The sequence below is a fragment of the Phodopus roborovskii genome, unplaced genomic scaffold, assembly GCF_943737965.1.
Source record: "Phodopus roborovskii unplaced genomic scaffold, PHOROB, whole genome shotgun sequence".
NCBI lineage: Eukaryota > Metazoa > Chordata > Mammalia > Rodentia > Cricetidae > Phodopus > Phodopus roborovskii.
In genome coordinates, this window is record NW_026126433.1 from 49194750 (window position 1) to 49220626 (window position 25877).

Below are 25877 nucleotides of genomic sequence, written 5' to 3' on the forward strand. Positions count from 1 at the left end.
GGTCAAAGGAAGGTATTAGAGCTCTGGAACAGAGGTTACTGAAGGCTGTGAGCCTCCATGTGGCTGCTGGGAACTGAACCCAGGTTCTCTAAAAGCAGTAAGTGCTTGAGACTTCTAATCCATCATTCCACCTGCTGTCATCTTTTTAGAAATTCTTCCTATAAAGTGCTAGGCATGGTGATATACACTTGTAATCCTAGCACTTGGGCGGCTGAGGCAGGAATTAAGCACCAATCTTGGCTACCTAGTGAGTTTGAGGTTAGCCTGGGCTACATGGGACCCTGTCTCAAACACCCCTCATCCCAAAATAAATTCTTTCTGTAGTCTTTCAAAAAACCTTTTCCATTTAGGTCTGTGTCTGTTGTTATTCAGTTGGTATTGTTTATTTTTTGTTTTCTGAAGTATTATTTAAACATACTTTGCTTTTATTGAATTACTTTTGCTAGCACTTTGATAAAGAAAAAAAATCCACTTGGCTTTGTAAGTGTGTATGTGTTGTGTGCTGCCTGTTCTGTGTATCACTTGGTCTTGCTTGTGCCAGCAGCACAATAAATTGATTCCTGTGGCTTTATACTAAAAAGTGTAGAGCATGCAGTGAATGGTGTGGGAGTGTAGGGTTGTGTTAGTAGTTCTAGGACTTTTGTGTTTTAGAACTGGCATGTTCAATTTCCATCATGCCTACTAGTTTCGAGCTGAGTCATTGAATATATAGAGATAGAGTTTGGGAAAACTGACATCTAATACTGTTAAGTCTAGTTCACAGACAAGGAGTTTCTCTTTTGAGAAATCTGTGTATGTAGTGTAACAGTGTGTCTTGAGTTCAGGAGTTGAACCTCAGGTGTTGAATATTTTGCCTTCTACCTTGAGACCAGGCCTCTTTGTTGTTCTAGGCTTTATATTTATAGAGCTGGCTCTGAGCTACTAGGGGTTCTTGACCTCCCATCTGGCTATAGGAGCACTGAGATCACAGATTGCTACTAAGCTCAGCTTTACTTGGGTTCTAGGAATTTGAACTCTGGCCCTAATACTTGCATGGTCAGAACTGTATTCACTGAGCCATTTTCCTCGCCCATCTTGCTTTTAAAGGCCAGATTTATTTAAGTTTTATATTGTAGGTATTATGCATAGTTTGTTAAATTTATTCTAAGTATTGATGCGTTTTGCTTTGATGGCAAATGACTATATCAAGCATTATGTTTCTGATATGTGGGTACAGTTGATTTTTATATCTGTCTTGTATTTCCTGATGTCATGTTTTGGTCATTTATTTGAGAGGGACAGTTTCTTTTTTAACTTTACAGACTGTGCCTTCCATTTCTTTGTCTTGACTTATGGCACCTACTTAGGTGGCTAATGTAGTGTTGAGCCATGTGTCATGAAGTGTGTACACTTACCCTCCACTGACATTTAGGGGGAAGGATTTTTTTAAAAAAGGATTTAGATTTAAGGTTTTTCAATGTTCACTTTAAATATGATGCTAATTGTAGGTACTTTGGTAGATGTATCCTGTTTAAAGAATGTGTGCTAATATTAATTATTTTCTGAATGTTTAAAATTTTAATCATTAATCAGTGCATCTACTGAAATAACTGTATGGATTTTCCCTTTTATTTACTTATTATGGAATCTATTTTGATTTTTATCCTCTTATTAATTGAATTATTTGGTGGTTTTGAGTAGTATATTCATATAGTTTTATGAGCTCTTTATATAGTCTAGAAATTAATCCCATCAGATTAATAGCTGGCATATACTTCCCCTCATTCTGTAGGTTGTCTCTTACATTTGTGTGTAATGTTTCTTTTGCTGGACAGAATCTTCTTTACTTGATTCAGTCCCATTTGTCATTATTTATATTATTTCATGAGCTGTTAAGAGTCTTGTTCACAAAACCCTAGACTGTGTCAATATTTTGACGTATTTTGCTTGTTTTTCCTTCAGACTTTTTAATGGATATTTTTAATGGATATTTTTGGAGAATGAGAGTTAGAAATCCAGTTTGGTGGGTTTTGTTTGTTTTTTGTTTTGTTTTGTTTTCATGTGAATAGCTAGTATTCCTAATACTATTTGTTGAAGAGACTGCCTTTTTCGCCAAAGTAAATATTGCTATCTCTGAAGAATTTCAGATACCTGTGGCTGCAAGGATTTGGTGCTGGTTCCTCTTTTTAATCTTTCAGTTAAGTATGGCACTTGACCTGGTTAGTTTCATGTCATCTTGACATAAGATTGAAAGGGGGAAAGGGGACATCAATTGAGAAAATGTCTGCTTAAGGTCCAGCTGTAGGGCATTTTTAAAATTAGGGATTGATAGATGAGGGCTCAGTCCATTGTGGGTGGGACCATCCCTGGACTGGTGGTCCTGGGTTCTATAAGAAAACAGGATGAGTGAGGTAACCAAGACACAGAAAGACAAATATGGTATGTACTCACTCATAAGTGGATATTAGACATATAACAAAGGATCACCAGCCTATAATCCACAGCTCCAGAGAAGTTAGGAAACAAGGAGGATCGTAAGACATACAAGGACCCCCAGGGAAGGGGAAAGGGACAACAGAATCTCTTGAGTAAATTGGGAGCATGGGGGTGGGGAGGTGGGAAGGGAGGTAGGAGAAAGAGGAGGGAAGAAGAGGAGGGGGGAGGAGAACATGAGGGATCAGGAAGATACACTTGGGGGTCGGACAGAGAGGGGGAGCAAGGAAAGAGATACCTTGAGAGAGGGAGCCATTATGGGCTTAACAAGAAACTATGGCACTAGGGATTTTCCCAGGAATCCACAAGGATGACTCCAACTAAGAATCCAAGCAATAGTGCAGAGACTATCTTAAATACTATCTTAAATGCCATCATAGACCCTTCATCCAGTAGCAATGGAAGCAGAAGCAGAGATTCACTGCTAAGCACTGAGCTGAACTGCTGGAATCCAGTTGTAGAGAGGGAGGAGTGATGAGCAAAGAGGTCAAGACCAGGCTGGGGAAACAGCTGACCTGAGCAAGTGGGAGCTCTCAGACTCCAGACTGACAACTGGGGAACATGCATTTGTAAGATCAAACAGTTCTCCCTGAATGTGGGTGTCAGTTGGGGGGGGCTTGGTCAGTCTCCGGGGCTGCTGGCAGTGGAACCATTATTTATCCCTAGTGCATGAATGGGCCTTTTGGAGCCCATTCCCTATGGAGGGATACTCTCTCAGCCTAAATACACAGGGGAGGGCCTAAGTCCTGCCCCAAATGATGTGACTGACTTTGATGATCTCCCATGGGAGGCCTCACCCTCTCTGAGGAAGGGTGGGGGTGGGATGAGGAACAGGATAGCAAGCCATGAAGATAAGTCAGTAAGCAACACTCCTCCATGGCCTCTGCATCAGCTCCTGTCTCCAGGTTTCTACTCTGATTAAGTTCCTACCCTGGCCTTGTTTGAGTGATGGACTACAATGTGGAACTGTAAGCCAAATAAATCCTTTCTTTTCCAAGATGCTTTTTGGTCATGGTGTTTTATGGAAGCAATAAAAACCCTGACTAAGAAAGCACTGTAACATAATTTGAAGTAAAGCACTGTGATACTTGCAGCATAGATTTTTGTTGAAGTGTGTGTGTGTGTGTGTGTGTGCGTGCGTGTGTGTGTGCGTGCGCGCGTGTGCGCGCACACTTGCCGTGCAAATGTGACTGTCTCTTTTGGGAAGTTGGAGTTGTAGCACACATAGGAGCATTTCTGGGTTGTAGTATACATGGAAGTACTTTTGAGCTGTGTACATAGGAGTATTACTGTGTTATAGTGCAACCTAGGAGCATTTCTGGTTTGCTGCAAGATTGTATTTCTTGATCTGGGCTTCATTCATTGTGCACTTTATAATTGTGTCTAGTTATCTCTCTCTCATATATGTATATGTATATATAAATTTTATATCCACCTGTTAAAATTATAAAAGTTCTAAATTTTAAAGTTTTTATCTATTTTATTGGAAACAGATTTTTCATACAATATATTCTGATTATGATTCTCCTTCCCAACTCCCTCCTAGATCCTCCCCACCTTCCTTCCTATCTGAAACCACACCTTTCTGTCTCTAATTAGAAAAAAACAAGCATCATAATCATAAAGTAAAATAAGATAAAACAAAACGAACCAGAGTAGAACAAATCAATTCTCACAGATGTAAGATAAAATCTCAAAGTAGTTGTGATTTGCATTTTTCTGAATGACTAAGGATGTTGAACATTTCTTTAACAGAGTCTCAATCATTTATATTTCTTCTTTTGATGTCTAGTTTACTGAGTTCTTTATATTTTTTGAATATTAGCTCTCTATTGGATGTGTAGTGGTAAATTTTTTTACAGTTCTGTAGACTGCTGCTTTTTCTGAATGATGGTTTTGTTTGTTTGTTTGTTTGTTTGTTTTGATAAACAGACCTTTTCAGTTTCATGAGGTTCTATTTACTAATTGTTGGACTTAGTGCCTGTGCTATTAGTGTTCTGTTCAGAAAATATTTCCTGTGCCAATGAGATGAAGCCTATTCTCCTCTTCTATCAGACTCAGCATATTTGGTTTTATATTCCATTTGGAGTTGAGTTTTGTACAGGGTGATATAGTGTGGGTTTACCAGTGTGTATTTTTGGCTTCTTCATAAAAAATTAGCTGTCCATAACTGTGTGGATTTATGTCTTGGTTTTCAATTTAATTCCATTGATCCATGTGTCTGTTTTGTGCTAGTACCCTGCTGTTTTCATTACTATAGCTCTGTAGTACAATTTGAGATGGGGGATGGTGATGCCTCTAGAAGTGTGCGTGCGTGCGTGCGTGCATCCACATGGACCTGAAAGTTGTCCTTTCAAATTCTGTGAAGAATTGTCTTGGAATTTTAATGGGAATATTGAATCTGTAGATTGCTTTTGGCAGAATGGCCATTTTTTAGTTTATTATTCCTACTGACCCAAAGCATGGGAGATCTTTCCATCTTCTTACATCTTCAATTTTTAAAATTTTTCATTACATATGTTTTTCACTTGGTTAGAGTTACTCCAAGATATTTTATATTATTTGAGGCTATTGTGAAAGTATTGTTTTCCTCATTTCTCTCTTGGTCCATTTGTCATTTGTATATAGGAAGGCCGTTGATTTCTGTGTATTAATTTTGTATCCTGCTACTTTGCTGAAAGTGTTTATGAGCTGTAGGAATTTCCTGGTGGAGTTTTAGGGTCATTTATGTGTACAATCATATCCTCTGCAAATAAAGATACTTTAGCTTCTTCCTTTCCTGTTTGTATCTCCTTGATCTCCTTCAGGTATCTTACTGCTCTAGCTAAGACTTCAAGTACTATATTGAACAGGTACGGAGAAAGTGGATAACATTTTCTTGTTCCTGATTTTAGTGGAAATATTTCAAGTTTCTCTACATGTATAATGAAGTTGACTGTAGGCTTGCTGTCAATTACCCTTATTATGTTGAGGTATGCCCTTGTATTCTTAGTCTCTCCAGGACATCTATCATGAAGGGGTGTTGTTTTTTTCAAGAGCCTTTTCTGTATCTAATGAGATGACCATGTGGTTTTTGTCTTTTTAGTCTGTTTATATGATAGATTGCATTTTTATTTATTTGCATATGTTGAACCATCCTTGCATCTCTGGGATGAAGCCTACTTGATCATATGGATGATCTTTTTGATGTATTCTTAGATTCACTTTGAAAGTATTTTATTGAGATTTTTTTATACTTATGTTCATTAGGGATATTGGTCCATATTTTTATTTTTGTTATTTTTTTGGGTAGTTTTGGTATCTAGCTAATAGTGATTTCATAAAAGAATTTGGAACTGTTCCTTCCATTTCTATTGATGGTAGTCATCTAGTCATATGATATATATGTATGTATGTATGTATGTATATGTATATATATATTAATTTGGAAGCTTTTTTATTTTTATATTTTTTCTAAGACAGGGTTTCACTGTGTAGCTTTGGAGCCTGTCCTGGAACTAACTCACAGAGATCCGACTACCTCTGCCTCCAAAATGTTGGGAATAGGGGTATGTGTCTCCACTGCTTGGCTTAATTTGGGAGATTTTTAATTACTGCTTTTATGGGTCTGTTTAAACTCTTTATTTAATCTTGGTGATTTAACTTTGGTTAAGTTTGTATATGTATTAAAAATCCATTTATTTTAAGATTTTCAGTTTTGTAGAATATAGGTATTTTATGGTTCTCTGAATTTCCTCAGTGTCTGTTATAATCTTGATCTTTTCATCTCTAATTGTATTAATTTGGATCCTCTCTTTTTGTTAATTTAGCTAAAGGTTTGTCAAACATGTTGATTTTCTTTTTCAAGAATTAACTTGGTTTCATTGATTCTTAGTATTTATTCACCATTTCTCTTTCACTAATTTTAGCTGAGTTTGATTGGTTTTTTTTCCTGTCTACTCTTTTTTTGGGGGGTGTTTAGTCTTATTTTTCTGAAGTTTTCAAGTGTATTATCAAGTTACAAATACGATCTTAAAAGAACTTTTTTCTTAGAACTGCTTTCATTGTTTTCCATAGAGATTGTGTTTTCATTTTAATTAAATTCTAAAGGTTTTTAATTTCCTTTTTGATTTCCACATTGACTCAGTTTTCATTCATTAGCGAGTTTAGTTTCATGTACTTTCTGCTGTTTCTGTTGATATTCAGCTTTATTCTGTGATAGGTAGGATGAAGAATGTTATTTAAATTTTCCTATATTTGTTGAGACTTGCTTTGTATCCTAATATGTGTTCAATTTTTGAAAAAGATTTTACAAGCTATGTAGAAGAAAGTTTATTTTTCAGTGTTTGGGTGGAATGTTGTATAGATTTTTGTTACTTAGATTTCTCAACTCCAGACTTTATTTTTCATCTGGATGACCTTTCTCTTGGTAAAAGTTATGTATTTCAGTTACCCATTGTTACTGTTAAGGTCAGTATATGATTTTAGATGTGAAAGTGCTTCTTTCATTAATTTGGGTGCCCTTGTTTTGGTGTACAAATATTTAGAATTATAATGTCCCCTTGGTGGGTTTTTCCTTTAACAAGTATGTAACGTTTTCCCCTATCTCCTCTGATTAATTTTGGATTGAAGTCTACTTCAACTTGCTTCATCTTGATTCTGTTTGCTTGAGGTATCTTTTTTTTTCTTTTTCTCTAAGTTGGTATCTGTTCTTGATGCTCAGGTTTGCTTCTTGGGGGACAGCAGAAAGATGGCTCCTGTGTCCTAATCCAGTCTGTTAGTGTGTGCATTTTGGAGAACCAAGACCATTAGTATTGAGAGTTAGTGAACAGTGTTTATTAATTCCTATCATTTTGTTATATTCTTTAAGATTCTTTGGTTAACTGTTCTATGATTACTTATTTATTGCGTCTTTGTCAATGTAGTTACTATTTCTTTAGACTGATGCTTTCCTTCTAAGTGTCCTCTGTAGAGCTGGATTAATGAATATAAATTCCTTAAATTTATTTGTATCGTGAAACATTTTTTATTACTTCAATTATGACTGATACTTTTGCTGGGTATGGTAATATGGGTTGGCTTCTACAGTTCCCCAAGGCTTGTAGAAAGAACATTAGTATAGGCCCCCTGGCTTTCAGAGTATCCATTGAAAAGTCATGTGTTATTCTTATGGGGTAGTTTTTATAAGGGACTTGGTCTTTTTCTCTTGCAACTTTTTAATATCCTTTCTTTGTCTGTACATTTAATATTTATTTTATTATTATGTGCTGAAGGGAGTTATTTTCTTGTCCTGTTTATGTGGTGTTCTGTGGAAATTTTCTTATATAATTTCATTAAAAAATGTTTTCTGGTAGTTTGGAAAGAACGACGCCCAAATTCCCAAATATTGTGTATAAATGTTTGTTTTCATTTAATTGGACTTTGTTATATAAAATTAAATAAAAAAATAAAAAAAAAATGTTTTCTGTGCTCTCCTCTGCACCAATGTTGTTCATAGATAGATTTGCTTCTTCCTGAGTATCTCAGATTTCTTGGATGTTTTGTTCCTAAAAGTTTTTCAATTTAACATTTTCTTTGACCAAGTGATCCATTTCTTCTACCTTGTCTTCAAGCCCTGATATTCTCTCCCTTTCACTTCATTCAGCCTCTTGTTGAAACTTTGCTCATAGTGTTTTGACTTTTTCAGTTCTTTATTTCAAGTTTTACATCAGTTTGAGTTTTCTTTAGGAATTCTATTTCTTGGTTAAATTCTATTTTCATATCTTAATTTTTTTATTGTTTGGTTTTTCGAGATAGCATTTCTCTGTGTAGCTTTGAAGACCAGGCTGGCCTCAAGCTCACAGAGATCCTCCTGCCTTTGCCTTCTGAGTGCTGGAACTAAAGGTGTCCGCCACTACTGTCTGGCTTAAATTGTTTTCTGTGCTGTGTGACTATCTGATCATTGTCTGTTGGGTGGCTGTTCAGGTCTTTGTTTGCTGTTTTTCCAGTCTGTCAAGTTGTGGACTAGCTGAATGATGCCACTGTGAGTTTCAGGGTTTAGACCCTTGACTGGGTACGTGTTAGGTAGAATGGCTGGTAGGTGAGCAACAGGTAAAGAGGGGTCTGGCTTTGGGTGTCTCTGACTGGTGTTCTGAGTTAGGCTCCATGGCATCCCAGGGACCTGTAGTGGGGAGGGTGATTGTAAATAGGGATGCCTGTTGGGCTGATTCCAGGGGATCATTCTAGCACTTCTGATTCTAAGCTGAAGTTCTGTTTCTGGTTCAGACTCCAAACTGTCCTGGAGGATACAGAGGGTGGCATTGCTATTAATACTTCTTTGTTGAGACAGAGTTCATGTTGCCCAGGTTGACCTCCGACTTTAATTGTAGCCAAAGATGGCCTCAAACTCCTGATCACCCCCAACCCCCACCCTCCCACCCGGTGCTGGAATAGAGGCATTTGGCACCACCACTCTGTTTTTTTCAAGTAATTATTTTATATACTTTAGCATACAATTATTCTTCTACCCCAAAGAGATAAAACTTATGGTCTTCTTCACACTGAGCTCTTTATTTTCTTGAGTTTATGGATTCTTTAGCTTTAAGACTTTAGGTATTACTCTTACTTTCATGAAAGTCTTGAAGTTTGTAATATGGGCTGTGTGTGTTGTTTTTTTTTTTTTTTTTTTTCCCATTGTTTTCTCTCTGCCTAATCCTATTCTGCTTATCCCGGAGTCAGAATTCTTTAAAATACTGGTTTTCATCAGCTGATTCAGGTTTTCTTTTGTGTGTGTTTTGTTTTGTACTGTCATTATGGTTTATCCTTTCAAAATATATGTTTTGTCATTTCATGAGGTTGAGGTGAGAAGTAAGTTAAGGTATTTACCTTCTCAAAACAGTCTAAATAGTGACTTAAAAGGAAACATCAAAGTCAGCTTTCAGGCTTGCTCTTCACATTGGTGTTTTCACCCTTTGAGACTCCATCCTTCCCAGTTCTGAGTCTGCCTGTTACTCACCAGTGTCTGCAGTCCCTTGCCCTGGATACTGGATGGTTTTGATTCTTTGGGTTTTTGGTCTGTAGTTGCATCCTGTGTGACCTATATGAAGTCAGGTTCCAGTAACTCTCTTACTTTTCTTTGCCACTGGGTTTTTAGTAGCACATTGGAGTCAACATCAGACTCAATGCTATCAGGAGTTCCTCTTAAAAGGCATCAAATGAAAGCTTTGAGCTACTTTCTCTAAAAGACTAATCTTGGCTCCTAGCTTTTGATCTCAAAATGTATGTATAGAGTGAGATTGAAGTTTCAGCCAACCATTCTCGCCCACTCACTAGTACAACAGAATAATGTTGAAATAAGAGCTTTCAGGACAACTGTTAGAGGACAGTTGTCAGCTCTAATCCAGTGACATAATCTTATTGATAGAAAGGAAAGATTTCCTACCTTCATTTTTCAAATTTAATTTTCAAACATGAGAAGAAAATAAACTTGTTCTTAATGCAAGCATCTCTCCTGAACATATATATTCTATGGCTTTTACAAGCTAAGTTTAAAAACGCAAAGACCCTAAACAGGTAATTATTTTTTTTTTTTTGAAGTATTTTGTTTCTACCAGGCTCAATGGACAGGCTCACCTCTAGCATGGATATCTGATAGGATATCAATTATGTTTTTTTTTCTCTGTAGAGAAACCATGAAAATAAATTATTTTTAAAACCTCTTACAAGAAATACATACACCATGGCAAACAATAAAGGGCAAGATACAGTTGAAATTCAGCAGCTCTGTGAGTTAAGATCTTCTCTCTACAACACATTTGTGTCAATTACTGCTTAACTTAACGCTGGGTTTTCCTTTTTGCTTTCAGGAAAACCTTTAACTTACGCCCTGGGTGTTACCTGTCCACAGCTTCCTGGTGGCTCACCGCTTCTGCCTGCTCCAGCCCTGCTCCGGCAGCTTCCAGGCTTCTGGGCTTCAGAGCTTGTTGTGAAAGCTTGCTGCTTTGGCCTGCTACCCCTGCTTCAGGTGTCAAAAGCTTTTAATTAGCTTGCTTCCTCTAATTACCTGGTTCCTTATGTGTCCATGTAGTCTAGTACGAGGGCCTGAAAGGGGAGAATACCTGTAGGCATTCGTTTTTTCTTTAAATACTCTTGTTTAGGCTCTCCTGAGACTCCTGGGAGAAGTTTAGTGCATGATTTGCCTTTGATAGTGCTGGTCTGTAGTCCAAAGGACCCACAGGTGTGGGCATGTCATCTTTTATAACCTGTGTCTGTTTAATTGGTTGATGATCAGGATGTACCAGTTTGAAATATTTTGTCTATTGCTGCTCTATGTATTAATTATGTTTTTATCAAGAGCACACTTCTGGCTGTTTAGTAAATGGTTTGTGGTGATTTTAGATTTTAGTTTGCTTCTTAAATTTTTTTATTATTCATTTAATTACATGTTTTTGTTTGTTTGTTTGTTTGTTTTTTTCTTTTTTGGCAGTACTGGGAATTGAACCCAGGATCTCATGTATGTCAGGCCAGTCCTACCACAGAGCCTCACCTCTGACCCTAAAATTTCTTTAACAATATAATTGATCATTCACAGAATAGTTTTTCAGTTTTCTCGTTTGTTTGAGACAGTGTCTTTCTCTGCAGTGCATGCTGGCCTGGAATGTACTGTGTAGACCAGGCTGTCCTCCAATTTGTTTATTTGTTGAGACACAATCTTGGTGTACAGCTCTGGTTGTATTGGAATTCTCTATGTAGACCAGGCTAGTCTTGAACTTGTAGCTCTCCTCTTGCCCCTGCCTTCCAAGTGCTGGGGTTGTAATCATGCTCTAGATTGACATACTACTTTATTGATTTTTTAAGTGGGGACCATAGAACCTTTCAGATTGATGTCAGGATTAAATGAGTAGCATTTATAGTGTGCTTAGCATATGTAGTACATGTACAGTACAAAGTTTTTCAGAAATAAGTATTTGGTTTTATTAATAAAAATAATGATAGGTGCTATATAAGAGAAACTTAGGGGAGAAATATGTAAAACAATAAATGGTCAATAATAAACACAACAATAACATCTTTTCAAAGGTGGGACTTTGAGAGCCCTGGTAGGGGAGCAGTACAAGCTAGATTACAGGCTCCATAAATCATACAAAGGTGGTTCAACACCAGCCTTATTTCTAGATTTCAACACCCATATAGCAGTGTACTTATAGATGAGACTATTGATCTCTTATAATGTTCCATATGTATTTACCTACTTGAGTCTCCCCAGAATGTGTTTACTGAGTACCTGTTGACTCTCAGGCACTAACCATATGTTAGTGAACAGAGAAGGTAGAAATCCCTACTCTAAAAGAGCTTGTGGGGCAAATACTAAGTATTGTACATAATTAGACTATGTAGTGTGTGTATGTATACACTATACACACACACACACACATATATACATACATACATACATACATAGCATTAAATAATTATGAGAATTAAGGAGAAAAGGAAGCAAAGAAATGTAATAGAAAGTCTCAAAGGGCATACATAATGCCATTTCAGTGAGGGAGCGAGAGAACAGATTTAGTAGCCCTGTGGAGACAAAGTACTTTCTAGATCTGGGGGAAAACAAGTGCAAAGTCCTAAGGTGGGATTGTGCAAGGTGAGCATTATGGCTTGAGCAGTAGTGAGCTAAACAGTGACATTAGCAGACATTACAGTTAATGGTAAAGACTTTGGTTTTTCTTATTAATTTTAAGGGAGATAGAAATCACTAGATGTTTGGAGCAAAAGAATGATGTTATCTGACCTACATTTAAGCATATTGTTTTTGTACTGTTGAGAATAGATTATGAATGAGGACAGGTAGAAAGGTCAGGTATGGTATGGCAAGGTTTATTGGGGCAGAAGAGAAGCTATGGTGAATTTTGACTATATCAAAGGTAGCCTAGATTTCTGAATGTCACACAAAACATGCAGAACTGCTTGGATATTGAAATCCTATGTAACATAGTATGATCATTCTTAGAAGCTGTAGCTATACACAGTGATACACAGGTTGTATTCAACAGCCGATTAGTATATTTGTCACATGCTGATCGTTTCTGTACTGTGTACAGGTTTTCTAACACCAAAGATTGTTAGCAAGGAATGATTAAAATCATCTCTGATGTTTTAGAGATGTATCTTTTCTTTTCTTTGTAATTTTTAGCTCATACTGATATACTTTTTTTTTGGTGTGTGTGTGTGTGTGTGTGTGTGTGTGTGTGTGTGTGTGTGTGTGTTTTGGACATGGAACCCAGAGCCTTGTGCATGCCATACAAGTGCTCTATTACTGAGCTAAATACCTTACTCTAAGGAAGAATGTTGTAACATGCTGTCTTAATTAGGGTTTCTATTGCTGTGAAGAGACACCATGACCACAGTAACTCTTATAAAGAAAAACATTTAATTGAGGTTGCAGCTTACAGTTTCAGAGGTTCAATCTATTATCATCTTAGTGGGGCATAGCCTCATGTAAGCAGACATGGCGCTGGAGAAGTAGCTGAGAGTTCTACATCTTGTAGGCCATAGGAAGTGAACTGGGACACTAGGTGTGGCTTGGGCATATATGAGACCTCAACGCCCACCCCCACGGTGACATACTTCCTCCAACAAGGCCACACCCACTCCAATAAAGCCACACCTCCTAATAGTTCCACTCCTTTTGGGGGCAATTTCCTTTCAAACCACCACACATGCCATCCTCTTATGTGCCAATTGACATTGCTGCTTGAGCATATGGATCTAAAGTGGGAGTTATAGACAACTTTACTTTTATTGTTTTTCTACTGCCATGGACATGGAAATGATTTGTAGTGTGGACAGAGAGGAACAGATCAATGATCACCTTGGGAGCTTCATAATCTTTTTTTCATCATGGCATTAATTTGATAATTCAGGAATATTTCTAATAACTTCATCCCAGAAAAGTTTGTAGGCAGTTTATGAAATTATTTTAAGGTATTGTTGAGAGTGTTTTCTACTGTGAAATAGCATAGTATTCCTTTCTACCATGCACATGTGTGGAATGAGTCTTGTTGGTCCTTACCTTACACTACCACACATGTAGCTAATGTTCATGTTGTGACCAAGACGAGGGTTGTGTGTACTGCACAGAAGAGGTAGAAAGGCAAATAAAAATCTTACCTCTTTGAAGAACTTAGAAGTAGTTTATCTTCTAGTAATTTGGTGTCTATGCAATATGTGGCATGGAAACTTATGATTTATTTTATGTGTTTATATATGTAAATAATTATGACCTACAACACTTTATAAACTTAGTTTCACATCATATGATGAGCTTGAGCTTTTCTTTATCAAACAGTATTCTTAACAATTCTTCAGTCACATGAATAATTCTCATTTGGTTTATTTTATTTTGTCCATTTTCTCTTTAAGACTATTTAAGTCACTTCTAGTATTTTACTACTGAAAACCATACTTTGTTGAATATTGTGACTTACCTTTTATTTGTATGTAGGTCTTCTCAAATTCTCAAATGAGGGAATTTCTGTGTATATGTATTAGTGTCAGAGTTATAAACTTAAAGCTAGGAATTGAGCTGTTTCTCTCTAACGCTGAAGGGATTGTCAGACGTACTGGTTGTCACATAGTAGTGGTAGATAGACAGGTGACAGTTAGGACATGGGGAAAGTGGTGCTTAGAGGTACAGATACATGGTGACAGCTCACGCTTACGGAACACTTAGCTGGACTCCAGATCCTGTAGTAAGCACTTTATATGCCTATTACTTATTTTGAACTTTATAAGGTAAGTATATTTATTAAACTCACCATTGGTAAGAGAACTGAAACATTGAAAGGCAAGTCTTTAAAGAAAAAACCTAGAGTTATACAGTTAAATGGTAAACCATTCTGTCTTGCCACTACCCCCAATAAATGCTAGCTAATTGTTGGAGTGTTGAGTGGGTACTGTACACTATCACTGTTAACCTCTTCTATGGAGCTGCAAAACCCAAAGGTTGTTTTGAGTCCATATTCTAGGAATCTAGGAGGGAAATTTAGTGCACATTCTTACACATCACCTATCAAGGAACAGCACTGTACAACAAGTCTATTCATACTTCTGAAGATAAACTTTATTTCGATTTTTGAGACAGGGTTTCTCTGTGTAGCCCTGGATGTCCTGGAACTCGCTCTGCAGACCAGGCTGGCCTCAACCTCAGAGATCCACCTGCTTCTGCTTCCCAGGTGCTGGGATTAAAGGTGTGGTGTGTCACCGCTACATAGTTAAGCATGTTTGTTTTTACAGTATGAGAGATTTAAAAAAAAAATAGAATAAAACCCAAAATGAATAATCTTCTGATTTTAGCACTCACTGTGAAGTAAGTCATTTGAGGGATTGTAGACCTGTGTGAAATCTTAGCATGGTACCTGCCTGCCTGCCTTTGCACACTGGGTGGGTATTGTTGGGCACGTGGAGGTTAGAGGACAACTTAGCTGCAGGGACTCCTGTTCCTGTTGCTGTGCTGTGTACTTCCAGCTGCCTGCCCTGGGAGCTTCTGGGTGATCCTGTCCACACTTTCCATCTTGTGTGAATACTGAGATTACAGATGTGCACCACCACACCAGGCTTTTTACATGGGTTACTGTTTGTTAGGCATGCTTGTGTGGCTAGATTTTTTTACTGAGCTATTTTCCTGACACATCCTTTACCATTTTATTTGATGATGTAACTTTATGACTACTGAGAAATGTTATGCACTAATTTTAATTATATCATCATATTACTTTAATGACAATCTCATATAGATACAAATTTATTAAGTGCCCTTAATATGCACATTTGCTATTAAAACTTATTTAAAAATTAGAGCTTGCATTTAGACTTACTTTTATTTTGGAAATTCTCCTTTGAACTGTTCAAAGATCTATATGCATATTGTGTCCTGCATGTTAGGACGCTATGTTGTTAGTTTCCAATTGCTGTAACAAAATGTCTCAAATAATTACCTTATAAAAAGGAAACTTTATCTTGGCTTATGGTTCTAGAGATCTCAGTGTGTAATCAATTAGCTCTCTGCTACTGGGCCTGTGGTGAAGTAGCATGTTGTTCTGGGAGTGTGTGGCAAAATAAAACCATCTGATAGGAAGAAAGGGAAGGGAGGGACTAATCAAGTCAATTTAGGGTCCCCCAGAGCCCAACAACTTAAAGGCACTAAACTATTATTAAGCCTTTAAAACTTGTGCTGTCATCAGAAGTGCTGTGCTGGGGATCAAACCTTTACCATGACGTGGACCAGCAGATAATTGTGTTCTCCAGTGGTGCCTCTCCATTACAGGAAATGTTGTTGGCGAATATTTTTTGTTTCAGCCCTGTAACAAATACAGAAATCTGGAAGGGCTCTAAAGAGATTATCTAGTTAAATGGAAACTAGATTAGGAACAGAAACAGTTTATTGACAGTGAGAATAGTCTTATTTGTAGTTGGCAGTTTTTTGATCTGTAACTGGATATGTAAAGTGCAGAAGTATTCTTGTTGGAAGGAATGTGTATAGTCCACAGTTTGTCAAACTGTCAGTCATGAGTTCTCTTTGGTAGGAGTTGGGGGAGGAAGGGAAAGAATGAAGTGGAGTATATGCACAGATGGTAATAGTATGTGGAATAGAAAGCATCATCATCTTCAGTTCATTTTGTATCGCTTGATTCCCACAGAATTATCTCTCCTTTGCCAGCTGCATTTCCTGTCTCATGGTGCTGGAATCTGGCATGCAATTATATTGTGCATCTTGGTCAGTTTCTTAGTAATTGATGATGAGTTGAAATTTCTGGAAAGGAAGATATAATGTATAATTAGCAGCAAACACTCTTCACAAATAAAAATCACTTCTTTGACATATGTTCACTAATGTAAAATTTCAATTTGACATTTAATTTAGGATCTTAGAATTGATCAGCATTGAAACAATTGATAATTGGTGTTTATTTTTTCTTACAGAGAGGAAAATGGAAAATGGATGAAGTAAATAATTTTTTTGCCATGCTTTAAAAGCTTTATTTCCTTTATCTTTTCTAGGTTGCTGTAGTTAAACTGAAAAATGCAGATAAAGTATTTGCCATGAAAATTCTGAACAAGTGGGAGATGCTGAAAAGAGCTGAGGTGAGTGAGTCTTTGTGCTCTGTCCACTGGATGGCACCAGGTTTCTCAGTTAGGCCACCTTAAACTTGTGCATAGTCCAAACACAAGCAAGCAGACCCAGATTATTAGTGCATTGAATTATTCCACCAAAATTAACTTTATGTGTTCGTAAAAGAGAGATTTCAAAATGAGGGAAGAAAGCCTATCAGAACCAACCATGCCAACCGCAGAGTGCAGTCAGTGCAAAGGGGCTTAGCTGATGTTTGACGCCTGGGATGTTGTCCTTTGACCTTCACAGGTGTGTGCACCATGGCAGGTAGGCACCTGCATACATGTGTGCACACTTACTCACACACATACAGTAAATATTTTAAAAAGATAAAAAGATAGAAGGACTGTGAAGTGTTCTTAATTAGAGATATTGCCGGGGTGGCCCCAAGGACTCTAATTTGTATAAAGAGATATTGAAATGATCTTAGGATAATTTTTACATGTTAGGATTTTGTAGGTTGTGTGTATATTACAACTTAACCACATTCCTGGGTTTGGAGTAGGGGTCACATGTAACTTTAAAACCTATTGCTTAAATAAATGTTTTAATTATTAACTCAGAGTATAGAGCGGTATGTATTTTTAAGCACATTTGCCAAATATAGGTATCAAATGATTTTTGTTAGTTATATTAAAAACATTTTTTCTGACTATTTAAAAATTTTTGTGTCTCATTTTTTATGGACATAAAATATATGTTAAACTATATACTTGAAAGTAAATTTAAAAGTTGCTGGGTCCAACTAGCATTTAGGAGATAGAGACAAAAAGATTAAGAATTCCAGCCTATCCTTAGGTAGCAAGTCCAAGTCTAGCCTGGGATACAAAAAGAACTTGTCACAAAAAACTACAAACAACTAAAAACTGTGAGTTTGATGCCTTACTATATGTGTATATAGTATGTGTGTTTGTATGTATGTATGTATGTATGTATGTATATCTTTAAGATTTTTTTAAAATTTAAAATGCCATTTATTTTTTAAAATAAAAATCTTAGACTTTAAATATTTTAATATTATTTGAAAAATTTCTCTGTAACAATGTTTTGTGGAGAGAAGCCTTTATTTTTATTCCTGATAAATGAGAAGCCAAGCTAGGTATAATCATCAGTATACTTTGCATTTTTTAATGATCTTCATTATTATTGTGTGATTGCATGTGTGTGAGTGTACATGATGTATATGTGTGCGTATAGGCAGGTACCTGCGATGATACATGTGTGGCAAGGTCAGAAGACAACTTTCAGGAGGTTAGTTTACCTCTCCACTCCCACCCTGGGGGAATCTCAGGTCTAGAATCAGGTCATCAGTCTTGAATGGCAAACACTTTTTGCCTACTGAGCCATCTTGAGGGCACTATGCATGTAGTTTTGATGTGCTGTATAGGATTGCTAATTTGAGGCATATAGTGTATGATCATTCTAAAGAGTCATGTAACAGCTTTACAGAATTATTGTTTATATATGGGACCTTACTTAACCTCTATTTCAACATACAAATTCTTGTTGCCCATTATCCCAGTAGCCCATTAATGATGAAATTTAAAGAACATATTACTGAATACAGAAAATGTAATTAAATATGTTTGTGTATGTGTGTTTGCACCAGTGGAACTGAGGGATGGTGGTGCATCTGTATATGTTTGAAATTGTATATTGTAGTTTATTACATATAATTATCTTAAAACATTTTTTACTGAGAAATTCAGGATAGATTAGAACTTACAGTTAAATTTGTTTTGACTAAAGTCTTCAGAGTTATGTTTAGTTTGGAATTGTCAATCAAGTAAAGCAGTAGTTACTATATTCTAGCTGGATTGTCTTTAAAATTTTAGATCACTGTCATTGTAAGATAAAACCAGGAAAGGGGTTTCCTGGACTCTGTCAGCCTTCTAAAATATTAAGTGCAAACCATTTTTTTTGAGGTCAGTTAAGCTATATAGCTGGATTTAGTAGACTAAGTAAGTAACATGATTCTGTGTTCTTCCTGAAGTGAACTAAAGCATAATGTCATAGATTTTAGTAATTTGACTGACAATTTAAATCACTATTTGATAGGTTACATTTACTTGTTTGTTTTCTCAGATAATGTATTTAATTCCTGACTTTGTCACTTCTGTTTGTCCCAGTAAGTTCTTTGTGTATATACGTGAGAATACTAGGGCTAGTTGTATAATAATTTGTTTCATGTATCATGGCTACTTAATTATCCTTATGGATAACCAGTACCAACAGTAAGAGCTGAGGATATAACTCACAAGTGCAAAGACTGTCTAGCATATCCAAGATCCCAAGTTAAATCTTACTACAATGCAAAAGTCAAAAGCACTTGCTATGTTCATTTTTTATGTCTTTAAAAATGGCAAAGTTGATATGGAAGAATTGGAAATTATTGTCATCTAGGTAATGGGTTGGTTGGTCTGTGTATAAGCTAAATCTGTGAATTCTTTGGATTGTTTTGGACTAAAGCAATTGTAAAAATTATTAAATGTTTTAGATTGTAATAACACATTTTGAGAAATTGGATGGTGCCTTCTAGGTTGGTATAAAGCACTTTTACAATCTTTCCTTTCCCTTTCAGACAGCATGCTTTCGTGAAGAGAGGGATGTACTGGTGAATGGGGACAACAAGTGGATAACAACTCTGCACTACGCCTTCCAGGATGACAACAACTTAGTAAGAAATAGTTTTCTAACCTTAGTCTTTAGTTGACAGAGGTTAGCATTTTTTTCTTAAAGTGTTACATAAACATAGATTTTAAAAATAGAAACAAATTACCATGTTTTACAGAGTAAGTTGTACACTTAGTATGAGAATTTTTTGTCTGACAAATTTGATGCTTTTTTAAAAAATAGAATTTGCTTATGCCTTTAAATAAGAAATCCCAAACTACATCCCTACTGTTTTAATTTCTTTCAGTTAAATGCTATAGGAGATAGTTTAGGAGTTTTTCTTTTTATGACTCTCCCAGTATATTTTATTAGTAGTGTTCTGCTTCTTAAAACTTTATACACTTTTCATTGTGACCATATGCTGTATTAAGGTAGGCTACATTTATATGACATCATAGGCCACTTTACAGAAGATTAGGAAGAACTTAGAGAAAACTGAAAATATCAGAATCTGCAGCACCTGAGTATAAATAACAATGAACAGAAAAACTAGAGACAGGGAAGTAAAAGTCAAGGATAAATAAGGTCAAGTTTTCTCCAGTACAGTGTGCCTGCTGTTGTTCTACTTGGCCTGCTATTCATAGTTATTTAGTTTTTGATCAATTTTTATTTTCAGATTTATATCTTTTAGGAAAGTATTCATGTCTTGAGATGCTGTTATGTACCAGACTTGACAACTGAAATAGAAGGAATAAGGGACAGTTTTTTTGTTTGTTTGTTTGCTAAATACTTACTGGATGTGTGCTCTCTGCTGGGCATTGTTCTTTTTATTTGGAGAGAATAGTAAGTGAGAGATATAAGTTCTCTCTTCTTAGTGTCCTTTATTTACATAAAGTATACCAGGTGATAAATGTAAAATCAAGTAATATATGTAGTTAGTAGTAGATGAAAATGCTACATTTATACAGAAATACAAAGTCTGTGAAGATTCTTTGAAGACAGATACAAAGTAGCTAAATCAAGAAAGAAGAAAGATACAAAGAATGTTACACAAACTTTAAGGTTTAGTCTTCATAAAGTTGTATTGGAGTACAGCTACATTAATTGACTTATATATTGTCTGCAAACTATCAAGCTAGTTATAACTTGATAGCATTTTGAGTTCTGTGCATGTTGCTGTACCATGATATTTTATTTTCTATTAATAATACATATCATGTCAGAAAGCTTTAAAGCATAGGACAGTGTTTTTTTTAATGGATTAAATTCAGAACATTGTGTTTATTATGAAAACACATTACACATCCATACAAATAGAATATAGTATATACATACATGGTCCAAAACACCACACATTACCATATTCTCAATTCACAGGAAAGAATTGATTAGTAAAGTTAATAAATTTAAAACAGAATACTTCATTATAATAGAATTCCTAAAAATTAGATGAAAGTGAGTCTATAGCTGTGTAGGTGATTTCTGAGAAGCTTATTTATTAAATAATTAAAAAAAAAGCCATTTACCAGTGTTCAGAGCCGAATCATGCTTGATTGCAAAGCAGATGAAGAATGGTCTGGGAAAATAATCTCATTCTTTTATTGAAAACAATTGTTCGAAAAATTGAAGACATCAGGAATAACAATGATTGACTTTAAAACTAAGGAAATATGAAGATTTGTTTTTATCTCTTATGTAATTAACCACTCTTAACCTTAATCTTGTCTCTTGGCATCCCAAACCTATAGTATTTAACTGTCTGTCTCTCTATAGAAAACTTGACCTGACTTCTCTTAACGATAACAGTAAATACAGGGCAAGTAAGAATCATGGAATTATGCTTGTAAACATGAAACAAGTGCAGATGTGCCTAATGGATGAAAAGGACGCCAAGGAGAAATTTCATGGTAGTGGTCCCTAAACTGATGGAGACATTGCACTGTGGAGACTAAAGAAAGGAGAGTAGGGCCAGGCATGCATTTCAGTGCTAGAGTATGTGCTAGCATGCTGGCATATTCAAGGTCCTGCCCCGGTCCCAGGAGTACAAGAGATGGCCAATAACACTAACTATATTTTTTAGTTAAAAAAAAAAAAAGACTTTGCTGTTCTTCCTTTCCTGTACTCATCCAATCCGCATTTGTCTTTAATGCCATACCTGTTTTAAGTACCCCCCCAGAGACATTGAGATTGTGCTGAAATTCTACATGTTAAAATAGCAATTTCCAGAATTTTAGTTGGAATTAAACTTTGTCTTATTGTAGCTTTATATTTTTAAAGTCTGTTATGAAGTGTGTGTGTGTGTGTGTGTGTGTGTATACCTCTGAATCTTTGGTAGAAATACGTGGCCTTAGTATATTTAGCTAAAGTAAAACTAAAGGTTTGTTTGTAGCTGTAATACACATGAGGTTTTTTTTGTCTGATGTCAAGTCAGATCCAGGTGTGGAAACAATGCTATTTTACTATTTGTTATCTCCTATGTGTTTTTCAAAAATTATAAAATTCAGTATAAAACCAATTTAGTGGGCAATAAACAGAATTTAACAATTAAATAGAAAGGAAAACAAATGTTAAGACTATTATTGAGAGTAAATACTGACTTAACAACTTTTTTAACAGTGTTCATGGGAGATGTGAGCACCCCTCCCCCCTTTAGATAGGGAACTGGTGACAGACATAGACATACTAAAGTATTCTACCACCAGAGTCCATCTTGGTGAGCTACTGAGTTGTATTAGGCTTGATTACAGGAACAGAAATGACCCAAAGGCAGCTCTGTCACTAACAAGCCACCCCAACATGATGGACAGCCCACAAAAGCTGGAAGCCTGGAGCACAGTGCTTGCCTGCAGGCAGGCAGCTCAGCAGGTTGGAGAGTGTCCTCTACAATTGGTCTGAAGTTGTCTGTGCTTTTCCAGGTAGCTCAGCTGCTCTGACTAGTGATGTCTGGGCAGCCTGGCCTAATAGTGTCATTCAGCAGTCGGTAATGTTGTATACACTTTGGAAGGAGGGGTTGGGACTAGTGAATCTGGTCAGTTTCCGAGAGTTTGTGAAGCTATTTTGAGTTGTTTACTTCCTGAGCTTAAGGCGCTTCCCTGCACAGTGGAATGTTTGCCTCCCTTAGAACACCCTGCTGCCTTCTAGTAAACATTCTATGTCTTAACGAGCTTCCCTCCAAGATGGAAGGTTTTGATCTTGGAAGAAACCTGGACACAATAGTGGCATTTGTTTTTTAGTGCATCATATGTAGCATTGTAGTAATTGTTTCTAAAATGACAGGATAAATAAAGCTCTGCATGTATTTACTATTCAGTGTCAGAGTAAATGTAATGATGTTTAGTTGGATTTTGTTTGATTATTGAAATTTTAGGAATGAACATATCAGGCAGATACATGTAAATTTATTAGCAAAATTCATGAGTACATTGAACCTAAACTAGGTATTTATTTACACTTAGAAAAAGTAAAGTATGTATTATGATAATTTTAAAAAGTAATAAAGACTAAAATCCTGTCAGTATATTCTTTGGAGATAGAGTTATCACTATGAATTCATACATCATTCAAAAACTACATTTTGTTATAATTGTATGAGTAAACATAAAAAAGTGCTCAAGCAACAAATTTTATTTTATGTATATGAGTGTTTTGCCTTTATGTTTGTGTACCACTTGTATGCCTTATGCCTGTGGAGGTTAAAAGAGGGCATCCAATCCTCTGGAACTGCAATTGGGGGCAGACATGAGTGCATAGTGGGAGTGCTGGGAACAAAACCTGGGTCCTCTGCAAGAGATGAGCCATCTCTCCAGCCCCGCAAAGGTCAAATTTCAAAAAGCAAAAAAGTATGAGCTGCTCATTAACATTGTGTCTTCTGAATTATTTAGACCACCCTGCTGTCTTTATTTCAGACTTCAGTGGCGTTCTCTCAGAGAAATGATCTGTGTGTAGCAGTTATATTATTTGTGTGGGAGGAGACTCTAAATAAAAATTCTTGTCATTTACAAGAGGCAGAATTCAGAAGTCTTAGTTATCATCACAGCCATCCTGTTTTATTTTTATTTATTTTATATAACCAAGTCCATTTAAATGAAAACAAACATTTATAGACAATATTTGGGAATTTGGGCGTCGTTCTTTCTAAACTATGTTCTTTCCAAACTACTTCCTGCTGGTAAGGGGCACTGTCATGGGGGACTCTAAGAAGATGCAGAAATCCTGGCTGTAGTCTGTGAGGCTGCTTTGTCCAGCTATTTTGAATGTAGGATCACCTGGTACTCTGTTTCAGGTGGTCTGGCTTGATTAAACCACATTAGTCTGGAAGAAATCCACAGCTTTTCATTTTCTGTGGAAACAAAAATAGAAATCCTTTTCCCCAGTAACTTAAATTGAACTTAAATTTTGGAGTCAAAGCATTTTTTTAAATTTTAATTTATTATTTTACATGTCAATCCCAGTTCCCTCTTCCTCCCTTCCTCTCTTCCTCTCTTCCTCCCTTCCTCACTCCCTCCCTCCCTCCCTCCCTCCCTTTTATCTTCTCTGCCCTCTCACATGCACCCTAACCACCCTCCCCTCCCATCCCCCCACCGTAATTCCATATGTAGGGGAATGCCATCCAGTTGGGGTCATGTAGATCTGACAGGTCATGTGAAGTAGGGACTAGGGCTTCTCTCCTGTCTCTAGGTTAAGGCAGTATCCCTCCATGGGGGATGAATCACAGCCATTCTTTTAAGCTTTTAAACATGTTAGAAAATAAATGAGTGTGTAGCTGAGTGGCAACTACTGTGCCACTGGTTCTGGATTGGATCCCCCTGCACCACCCAAAACAAAAACAAAACCACCCATAAAACCTATTTTGGAGCTGAAGCAATGGCTTAGCAATTAAAAGCACTTGTTCTTATAAAAGACCTGAGTTTAGTTCCTACCAGCTATATTGGGCAGCTCACAACTGCCTGGAACTCCACTTCCAGGGGACATATGCTGCTCTCTGATTCCCCACGGGCACCTGGACACCTGTAGTTCATGTACATTCAATCAGTGCCTATGCACACTCATAAATAAATACATCTTTAAAGGGTATTGGAAAATAAAAGGATTTTAGAATGACCAGTCTTTTAAGAAACCAAACATTGTTACTGTCATATGACTCAAGAAATTTGTGGTAGTTAATTTAGATTTTAATTTTCAACTTTCTTAGATACTACTGTGCACATATCATGAAAAATTGTAGGGTTTTATTGAGTGCTTTTAATGTGCTTAAGCAGAAGATGAACAGTTTTAATGTATGATGTTAAGATGCAAATAGAATACTTTTTAAAGAAAACTTGTTATGTTCCAAGCTGCTATGTCAAACACTAACACATGAAATCCTCATGTCTTGGAATAGTATGAATCAGAAAAAATATTATCTTTTTCCTCATGTGTTATTACTCTTAATTTCTTGTTTATTTTATGCTTGAGAAAAAAAGAAAATGTTAAAGCTTTAATTTCTTGAATAATATATTTCTAAATTATTTTGAAATAGGATCTTAATATATAACCAGGGCCAGATCTAAACTCACTATGGTCTTGCATCCTCAGTACTTTTGCCCCAGCCTCTTGGATGTGGTTTAGTGACTTTATGTTATATTTGGGGTGGTTAGTGGGCCTTGAACCTAATACCCTGTGGATGTTAGAAACTGACTTGTGGATGTTATAGTTATTAAGTTATAGCACCAGCAAGATATATAGTTCTCACTGAGCCAGGGGCTTACTGCTCCCTTAAATATTGATTTTTTTTTTTTTTTTTTTGAGACAGGGTTTCACTGTGTTAATTTGAGCTAGCCTTTAATTTGTGATCCTCCTGCTTTAGCCTTCTCAGGCTGGTTATTATGGGTATGTTCTATTACTCTGGCTGCAATATTGGCTGTGTTTGGGTTGCTCAGATGGGTAATGTTAGATCAAATAATGTTTTTCTTTATTTATTTAGGCAGGCCTCTAACCTGCTATGCAGCCTGAACATGACCATAAACTTCTGATCCTTCTGCTTCTAGCCTGAGTGCTGGGTTCTGATTCTGTGTCATCATGCCCCGTTGGTGCAGTGCTAGTGACAGAATCCAGGCCCTAGTGCATGCCAGGCAAGCTCTTTATTGACTGAGTTACATCCTCAGCTCCATAATTAAAGTTTTGGTCCTGTGAAGTGACTTTTCCAAAGGACTGTGGTGTATGTTGATGTGAAGATAGTGTTGCTTCTGACTCTCCTAAGGCACAATCACACATGGTATCTTGCTGCTGCTTTGTTGTTAATTTCTGGGCACAGTTGGGCATGCGTGTTGCTTGGCTGATAGTGACTGTAAATGTCTGTTAATATCCTTGGCCTAATTTCTTTTGATTCTTTGTCTTCCTAAACAGTTGGGGAGTGCTTTTCACTTGGAGGGCTATTTTCTTTATCTGTTTTAGGATTATTGAATTTTGGTTTATATTTATTTGAATGAGTTTAAGGAAAGTATAACCATATTGGATGATATTTTTAAAGTAGTTCACGAGTACGAGTAAAAACATGTTCTAAGAGACACTTTACTGAGAAATTAGTGAGAACGATAGAACAATATTGACACAAACATAGGCAACCTCAGAAGATTAGTGCTCAGGGACAGAGGTGAGTATTTTGGGATCTTAAAGTATGATT

At 36.4% G+C, this 25877-nt stretch overlaps 1 protein-coding gene across 15 annotated transcripts in view; it reads left to right on the forward strand.

The window, feature by feature from the left end:
• Nucleotides 1-25877, forward strand: part of Cdc42bpa (CDC42 binding protein kinase alpha) — a 184005-nt gene that overhangs the window by 34796 nt on the left and 123332 nt on the right. For 14 of the 15 annotated variants that reach the window (XM_051186418.1, XM_051186410.1, XM_051186415.1 and 11 more), the window contains exons 3-4: nucleotides 16492-16575; nucleotides 19185-19280. In XM_051186418.1, the coding sequence (XP_051042375.1) occupies nucleotides 16492-16575; nucleotides 19185-19280 (180 nt within the window). Of the gene's footprint in view, nucleotides 1-10295; nucleotides 10454-16491; nucleotides 16576-19184; nucleotides 19281-25877 lie in introns of all 15 variants that reach the window. The other variant, XM_051186420.1, reaches the window with a different exon arrangement.